This window comes from Puntigrus tetrazona, chromosome 21 (assembly GCF_018831695.1).
Source record: "Puntigrus tetrazona isolate hp1 chromosome 21, ASM1883169v1, whole genome shotgun sequence".
In the NCBI taxonomy this organism is placed as follows: Eukaryota; Metazoa; Chordata; class Actinopteri; order Cypriniformes; family Cyprinidae; genus Puntigrus; species Puntigrus tetrazona.
The window spans coordinates 18,521,168-18,533,667 of NC_056719.1; the positions used below are offsets into that span (position 1 = coordinate 18,521,168).

General features: G+C 32.5%; 1 protein-coding gene across 1 annotated transcript in view; it reads right to left on the bottom strand.

Annotated features, from left to right (window-relative positions):
* Window positions 1–12,500, bottom strand: part of poglut3 (protein O-glucosyltransferase 3) — a 36,725-nt gene that overhangs the window by 23,329 nt on the left and 896 nt on the right. The window contains exons 2-5 of the mRNA XM_043221398.1: window positions 12,084–12,278; window positions 10,896–11,179; window positions 9,854–10,070; window positions 9,094–9,290 (exon numbers count right to left, since the gene is read on the bottom strand). Of these exons, the coding sequence (XP_043077333.1) occupies window positions 9,094–9,290; window positions 9,854–10,070; window positions 10,896–11,179; window positions 12,084–12,278 (893 nt within the window). The remainder of the gene's footprint in view (window positions 1–9,093; window positions 9,291–9,853; window positions 10,071–10,895; window positions 11,180–12,083; window positions 12,279–12,500) is intronic.

Below are 12,500 nucleotides of genomic sequence, written 5' to 3' on the forward strand. Positions count from 1 at the left end.
CTCAAGACTATCAAGGAATTCTAGAGAGAAATGTACTAGCCAGTGTCAGAAAGCTTGGTCTCAGTCGCAGGTCATGGGTCTTGCAACAGGACAATGACCCAAAACACACCGCTAAAAACACCCAAGAGTGGCTAAGAGGAAAAAATTGGACTATTGTAAAGTGGCCTTCTATGAGCCCTGACCTCAATCCTATTGAGCATCTTTGGAAGGAGCTGAAACATGCAGTCTGGAAAAGGCACCCTTCAAACCGGACACAACTGGAGCAGTTTGCTCATGAGGAGTGGGCCAAAATACCTGCTGAGAGGTGGAGAAGTCTCATTGACAGTTACAGGAAGCGTTTGATTGCAGTGATTGCCTCAAAAGGTTGCGCAACAAAATATTAAGTTAGGGGTACCATCATTTTTGTCCAGGTCTGTTTCATGAGTTTATTTTTTTTAAATAATTCTGTTGAAGCATGGTTGAAAAAACAATGTCTGACTTTCATTGGTTAACATTTATAGAATTTTATTTATTATTACTTTTGTCAGATTAAAGTTATTTCTGTGACCATTGTGAGTTTTTCTTTCATTGACCAAAGGGTACCAACAATTTTGTCCACGTCTGTATGCACACATACATACATACATACGTATGCACACATACATACATACATGTATGCACACATACATACATACATACATACATATGTATGCACACATACATACATACATACATATGTATGCACACACATACATACATACATATGTATGCACACATACATACATACATATGTATGCACACATACATACATACATACATACATATACATACATACAGTATATACACATACATACATACATACATACATACGTATGCACACATACATACATACATACATACATACATACATACGTATGCACACATACATACATACATACATACATACGTATGCACACATACATACATACATACATACATACGTATGCACACATATATACATACATATATACACATATATACATACATACGTATGCACACATACATACATGCATACATACATACATACGTATGCACACATACATACATACATACGTATGCACACATACATACATACATACATACGTATGCACACATACATATACATGCATACATACATACATACATACATACATACATACATACATATGTATGCACACATACATACATACATACATACGTATGCACACATACATACATACATATGCACACATACATACATACGTATACACACATACATACATACATATGTATGCACACACACATACATACATACATGTATGCACACATACATACATACATACATACATACATGTATGCACACATACATACATACATACATACATATGTATGCACACATACATACATACATATGTATATGCACACATACATACATACATACATACATATGTATGCACACATACATACATACATATGTATGCACACATACATACACATACATACATACATGTATGCACACATACATATATACATATATACATATGTATGCACACATACATACATACATACATATATGTGTGCACATGCACATACATACATACATATGTATGCACACATACATACATACATACATACATACATATGTATGCACACATACATACATATGTATGCACACATACATACATACATACATACATATGTATGCACACATACATACATACATATACATACATATGTATGCACACATACATACATACATACATACATATGTATGCACACACACACATACATACATATGTATGCACATTATGTATACATATGTATGCACACATACATATATGCATACATATGTATGCATATGACATACACATATATGCATACATATGTATGCACACATACATACATGTATACATATGTATGCACACACACACATACATATATACATATATATACACACATACATATACATATATGTATGCACACATACATATACATACATATGTATGCACACATACATACATATACATACATATGTATGCACACATACATACATACATACATACATATGTATGCACACATACATACATACATACATATGTATGCACACATACATACATATGTATGCACACATACATATACATATGTATACACACATACATATATATGTATGCACATATATACATACATATGTATGCACACATGCATACATATGCACACATACATACATACATATGCACACATATATACATACATATGTATGCACACATACATACATATGTATGTATACATACATACATACATATGTATGCACACATACATACATACTATATATGTATGCACACATACATACATACACATATGCACACATACATACATACGTATGCACACATACATACGTATATGCACATACATACATACATATGTATGCACACATACATACATATATATACATATGTATGCATACATGCATACATACATACATATGTATGCACACATACATACATACATACATATACACACATACATACATACATACATACATATGTATGCACACATACATACATACATACATACATATGTATGCACACATACATACATACATATGTATGCATGTATGATATACATACATATATATGCACGTATACATACATACATACATATTATATGCATACATGCATACATACATACATACATATGTATGCACGCATACATACATACATACATACACATATGTATGCATGCATACATACATACATACATACATACATACATGTATGCACACATACATACATATATACATATGTATGTACACATATATACATACATACATACATACATACATACATACATACATATGTATGCACACATACATACATACATACATATGTATGCACACATACATACATGCATACATATGTATGCATGCACACATACATACATATGCACACATACATACATACATACATATGTATGCACACATACATACATACATATACATATGTATGCACACATACATATACATACATACACATACATATGTATGCATACATACATACATACATACATACATACATACATATGTATGCACACATACATACATACATATACATACATATGTATGCACACATACATACATACATACATATGTATGCACACATACATACATACATACATATGTATGCACACATACATACATATACATACATACATACATATGTATGCACACATACATACATACATACATATGTATGCACACATACATACATATACATATGTATGCACACATACATACATACATACATATGTATGCACACATACATACATACATACATATGTATGCACACATACATACATACATACATATGTATGCACACATACATACATACATACATATGTATGCACACATACATACATACATACATACATATGTATGCACACATACATACATACATACATACATACGTATGCACACATACATACATACATACATACATGCGAGTATACACATACATACATACATACATACATGCATACATACACGTATGCACACATACATATATACATACGTGCACACACACACATACATACGTATGCACACATACATACATACGTATGCATACATACATACATACGTATGCATACATACATACGTATATGCACACATATATCACGTATATATGCACACATACATACATCACGTATGCATACATACATACATATGCATACATACATACATACATACATATGTATGCATACATACATATATATACATACATACATATACACATATGTATGCACACATACATACATACATATGTATGCACACATACATACATACATATGTATGTATGCACACATATATAGCATACATATGTGCATGCACATATATACATACATATGTATGCACACATACATACATACATACATATGTATGCACACATACATACATACATACATATGTATGCACACATACATACATACATATGTATGCACACATACATACATACATATGTGTATGTATGCATACATACATACATACATACGTATGTATGCACACATACATACATACATACGTATGCACACATACATACATACATATATATGTGTATGCATGCACACATACATACATACATACGTATGTATGCACACATACATACATACATACATATGTATGCACACATACATACATACATACATACATATGTATGCACACACACACATACATCCATATGTATACACACACACATACATCCATATGTATACACACACGCATACACACACGCATACATCCATACACACATGTATACACACACATACAAACATACACACATGTATACACACACATACAAACATACATACGTATACACACATACAAACATACATACATACATATACATACATATGTATGCACACATACATACATACATACACACATATGTATGCACACATACATACATACATACATATGTATGCACACATATATACATACATATGTATGCACACATACATACATACATACATACATACATACACATATATACATACATATGTATGCACACACACACATACATCCATATGTATACACACACGCATACATCCATACACACATGTATACACACACATACAAACATACACACATGTATACACACACATACAAACATACATACGTATACACACATACAAACATACATACATACATATACATACATATGTATGCACACATACATACATACATACATATGTATGCACACATATATACATACATATGTATGCACACATACATACATATGTATGCACACATACATACATACATATACATATATATACATACATATGTATGCACACATACATACATACATACATATGTATGCACACATACATACATACATACATATGTATGCACACATACATACATACATATGTATGCACACATACATACATATACATATGTATGTATGCACACATACATCTACATACGTATGTATGCACACATACATATACATACTGTGTGTATGCACACATACATATATACATACGTATGTATGCACACATACATACATACATTATACACACATACAAACATACATACATATATACATACATATGTATACACACATACAAACATACATACATATACATACATATGTATGCACACATACATGCATACATACATACATATGTATGCACACATACATATGCATACACATACATACATACATATGTATGCACACATATACATGCATACATACATACATATGTATGCACACATACATACATACATATGTATGCACACATACATACATACATACATATGTATGCACACATACATACATACATACATACATACATATGTATGCACATACATATGTATGCACACATATATACATACATACATATGTATGCACACATACATACATACATGCATACATATGTATGCACACATACATACATACGTATGCACACATACATACATACATATGTATGTATACACATATACATACATATGTATGCACACATCACATACATACATATGTATACACACATACAAACATACATACATATACATACATATGTATGGACACACATGCATACATACATACATATGTATGCACACATACATGCATACATACATACATATGTATGCACACATACATACATACATATGTATGCACACATATACATACATACATACATACATACATATGTATACATACATATATATATATATGTATGCACACATATATATACATACATATGTATGCACACATATATATACATACGTATGCACACATACATACATACGTTATACACACATACATATATACATACGTATGCACACATACATACATACGTATACACACATACAAACATACATACATACATATACATACATATGTATACACATACATGCATACATACATATACATATGTATACACATACATGCATACATACATACATATGTATGTACATATACATACATATATACATACATATATGTATGCATACATGCACATACATACATATGTATGCACACATACATGCATACATACATACATATATGCATACACATACATACATACATACATATGTATGCACACATACATATACACACATACATACATATGTATGCACACATACATACATACATACATACATATGTATGCACACATACATACATACATACATATGTATGCACACATACATACATACATACATACATATGTATGCACACATATATACATATATATGTATGCACACATACATACATATGTATGCACACATACATATATACATACGTATGCACACATACATACATATGTATGTACATACATATATATATACATGTGTGTACACACACATATATATACATATGTGTATGCACACATACATACATACGTATACACACATACAAACATACATACATACATATACATACATATGTATGCACACACATACATACATACATACATATGTATGCACACATACATGCATACATACATACATATGTATGCACACATACATACATACATATGTATGCACACATATATACATACATATGTATGCACACATACATACATACATATGTATGCACACATACATACATATGTATGCACACATACATATATACATACGTATGCACACATACATACATACATACATACGTATGCACACACATACATACATACATACATCATGTATGCACACACACATACATACATACATGCATATGCACACATACATACATACATATGTGCACACATACATACATACATACGTATGCACACATACATACATACATACGTATGCACACATACATACATACGTATGCACACATACATACATACGTATGCACACATACATACTTACGTATGCACACATACATACATACATATGCATGCACACATACATACATACATATGCATGCACACATACATACATACATATGCATGCACACATACATACATACATATGCATGCACACATACATACATACACACATACATACATACATACATACACACATACATACATACATATGCATGCACACATACATACATCCATATGTATACACACACACATACATCCATATGTATATACACACACACATACATCCATATGTATACACACACACATACATCCATATGTATATACACACACACACATACATCCATATGTATACACACACGCATACATCCATATGTATACACACACGCATACATCCATACACACATGTATACACACATACATACAAACATACATACGTATACACACATACAAACATACATACATACATATACATACATATGTATGCACACATACATACGTATGCACACATACATACATACATACATACGTATGCACACATACATACATACATACATACGTATGCACACATACATACATACATACATACGTATGCACACATACATACATACATACATACGTATGCACACATACATACATACGTATGCACACATACATACATACATACGTATGTATGCACATACACATATACATACATACATACATACATACATACGTATGCACACATACATACATACATACATACATACATACATACATACGTATGCACACATACATACATACATACATACATACATACGTATGCACACATACATACGTATGCACACATACATACGTATGCACACATACATACGTATGCACACATACATACATACATACATACATACGTATGCACACACACATACATACATACATACATACGTATGCACACATACATACATACATACATACATACATGTATGCACACATACATACATACATACATACATACATATGTATGCACACATACATACATACATACATACATACATATGTATGCACACATACATACATACATACATACATATGTATGCACACATACATATGTATGCACACATACATACATACATCCATATGTATGCACACACACACATACATCCATATGTATACACACACGCATACATCCATACACACATGTATACACACACATACAAACATACATACGTATACACACATACAAACATACATACATATGTATGCACACATACATATATATACATCCATATGTATGCACACATACATACATACATACATCCATATGTATGCACACATACATACATACATCCATATGTATGCACACACACATACATACATCCATATGTATGCACACACGCATACATACATCCATATGTATGCACACACGCATACATACATCCATATGTATGCACACACGCATACATACATCCATATGTATGCACACACGCATACATACATCCATATGTATGCACACACGCATACATCCATACACACATGTATACACACACATACAAACATACATACGTATACACACATACAAACATACATACATACATATACATACATATGTATGCACACATACATACATACATATGTATGCACACATACATATGTATGCACACATACATACATACATCCATATGTATGCACACATACATACATACATCCATATGTATGCACACATACACACATACATATGTATGTACACATACATACATACATCCATATGTATGCACACATACAAACATACATCCATATGTATGTATGCACACATACATACATACATCCATATGTATGCACACATGCATACATACATCCATATGTATGCACACACGCATACATCCATACACACATGTATACACACACATATGTATACACACATACACACACATATACATCCATATGTATACACACATACACACATATGTATACACACATACACACATATGTATTCACACATACATACACACATATGTATACACACATATATACATATATATATATATATATACATATATATATATATATATATATATACATATACATATACATATATATATATATATATATATATATATATATATATATATATATATATATATATATAATTTCATTTTCGAAAATACTGAGATGTTTTTCAAATGATCTTTTTTTGTTGCTTTGATTGAACATAAATGTTTGGGCTACAACAGCTCGACATAAACTACTGAAATATATATTTTAGACCTTGACACATCATGTCATTATTTAGATTAAAAGGTTTTCTGCTTCGCTCACCTTAAAGAAGTCGAAGAATCCCACCAGAGCTGCTTTTCCCAGATCCTTCTCTCGGTCGCGAAAGAAAAAATATGCGGTTATTCCTGCGTCGAGCAGCTCTGGATTTTCTTTGGACATTGTGACCAGACGCAGACGCTCCTCTCGACTGTCCCGACCCCTGAAGAAGGCCTTCTCTGTTTTATCTGACCACACTGGACCTGGAGATATTACCAACATCGTGATATAATCACATGACCACACAAAACCATGTCTCTCAGGCAAAAAGCTTTTCCAAACATATTTAACATTCATTTTGCAACATAAATGGTCTTTAAAATTGTTTTGGGACCGTATGCTTTGGCAAACAAACTAAAAGCAATGCTCTCTTTTTCTTTCTGTATGTTTTAAAGAGAAGCGCACACTTATCTCAGGTCAAATCCTTTATTTAGCGTGTTTTGTGTTTGACGATTACAGCATTTCACGTCTTTGTAAGCATGGCTAGAGTTTAACGTCACAATAAAAGCTTAAAAGTACAGTATGACAGCGAGCGGTTTAAATACAAGTCTGCATTCAAGTGAAGACTTTAGGAAAGAATCTCCTACTAAAGCAAAAAAAATAAACCCATTCTCATTTATTTTACAGTGCAGTTGTATTCAAGCTGTTCATTTTGAACTCTCAAAGTGCACTAGAAATATTAATTCAACTTACAATCACTTTTTATTACATTTATTTGTGTGTTTTTCTTTTTAAACACGGTGGACGTCCTGTGCCGTTTTCTGACCTGTATTGCCCTGCACGGACAGCAGGTCGCTGGTGACGCCTCTCATGGCCTCCAGAGACGAGTGTGTGATGTCATACGTGGGCAGGATGATGTCACGCGTGTCTGAGGAGCCGCACCACGAGAGGACGGGGACGGGGCCCGGTTCATCACCCGCCTTCCGGTTCTCCATCGGCCAGTCTCCCACGTTAATATAAAACTCCACATCCGGTAACTTCACCTGGACGAGACGGGACAGACACTCACAGATTAACATTCAGATTAGAACTTAAACCTGACAATAAAAATATGGAATTCGGAGAAATAAATATTTTAATAATGTGTATTTAATAATTAAAAATCTAATTACTTCAGGTCCCTAAACAAATCACTAAAATGCAAATAAAAAAGATCATTTATTACATTAATAAATGGAGGAACAAATATCAGGAAATTCTTGTTCATTTTTAATTAAACTTTACTTGTTACAACAATAGTATTTGTAATAGTATTTATTAATGATAAACAGAATGATTAAGGGAAGTATAACTGGATCATCTCATACATACACACACAGTACACATCCTATGAAAAGCTTTATAAACTAATAAAAGCTTTAAATCAACCCTTTTGTGATCCGCCAGCCTTTTTTTACAATTACAGCGAAAAAAAAGTTTTGTTTAACAAAATGCTAAAAGACAAAGAGGCTAACTGTGTACCTTCAGGATTTATTAAAGATGTGCAGTGATGAATTAGTGCTCAAAGGTGTGTTTTTTGAGTCTTATTGAAGATGTGAGGATGATGTGAGGAGAGTTATCAAATTAATTTCCTCACACTAGCTGTGACCAAATAAATATAAAACTAGACAAAGTCTATGGCTATTACATTAAGTCATTTCAAAACTATATCTGTTTGTGGCTTGTGGAATAATGTTGATGACTGTTAAGCGGGTTGTTTAGTTGTGATTGTGAATTGTTGTACTTGTGCTCCTGAGACGTCTGTGTTAAACCTATCCTTGATGAACCGATCAGACGCTTTAGGACTATTGTCCGGTGCATCCGGTCACCTTGCGAGCGAGGGACAGCAGCATCTCGTCGGAGAACATCTTGAAGTCGGTGTACTTGCCGAGCGAGCGGCGGTGGAGCTGGTTATTGATGACGGTGTAGTGAACGAGTCCTCCTCGTCTGGAGAAGCGCTGAGGAACCTCCTGCAGGAGGCGCTGGAGGTCGATGGAGGGGAAGGAGAGGAAGTCCTGCTGGATCTGAGGCTCGTCCCGAGGACACTGAAGAGCGCCGCTCCAGACCGAGCCGTCCAGCTCCGGACACACACAGTACTCATGATGCACAGGACCTGAAGAGTCAGAGTCATTCTAAACTCAAGTTTAAAGCACAGACTGCTTTGAGATCATAAATACAGATTCAAACCAGAACAAGAAAGAGTTTAGTAGCTATGATGCTGTTTTTAAAATCTAATCTTTCCATAGCTATGGCTTGGGGGGAAAAAAAAGAAAAACAGTTAATCTTACAAAAATAAACTTTATATTAGTGCAATTAATTGCATCCAAAAAAATGTGTTTTTGTTTAAATAATATGTGCATGTCTACTGTGTGTATTATATATATATATATACTTATATTTTAAAAATATTTACATGTATATATTTACAGTTGCTATATATAAATATATTTAATATAAAAACAGAACTGATTTTTCTTAAATATATAAATGCATGTGTGTGTGTGTGTGTGTGTATATATATACACATTATTATATATATATATATATATATATATATATATATATATATATATAATAAATATAAACAGTAAACAGTAGGCGTGCATATATTATGTAAACAAAAACATTTGTTCTGGATGTGATTAATGGTTTGACACTAATGCATAGTTTCATCTACTGTCTTTGAAATAGGTTTAAAGCGCTGACAACTAAAATATAGTTTTAATGCCATTTCTGTTGAAAGCCTTGTATTTAAATAAATTTGTATTTACACATTTGTATTTACGGTGCAATTTAGTACATTTAAAATATAGTAACGTATCAAGCCAAATCAAACACCACACAATTTTGAGCCATTTTATTATTCTGGATTAAATCTGCATATATATAAACTTATTATTTAAGGACACTACATACTAATGGACTTCTTCTTATATTTGCCATTTAAAGTGTCAAAGCAAAACATACTTCCATATCTAAATATAAATGCTAGAAAAAACATCAGAAAAAGCGTTTACCTCTAAGAGTGTAAGGTGAGTTTGCCACAGGCTCGTCTTGATACAAGACTTCAATCTTCAGACCCTTGGAGGAGCTTCCATAGAGCCTGTATCTGACCAGAAGAGATCCATCTCCCCGATCTAACGGAGCAGGAACATGAACACGAACATACTCCTTCTCCAGAGACGAGATCTTCACTCTGAACGAGTCTTTTACTGAAACCGACACAAACCACTGAAAACCTACATACTGACTTTTTAAGACAGAAGAACAAACATATAGCAACACAAGTCTGGTCATTCTTAATAAAAAAATATATTGTTTTGAAAATAGTTTTAAATATGTCTCAATATATATTAAAAAACACACAGCCACCATAAAAAAACTGTTATTTTTTTGTGAATATTTTTGATAAAAAACTGCTTAAAAATAAATTT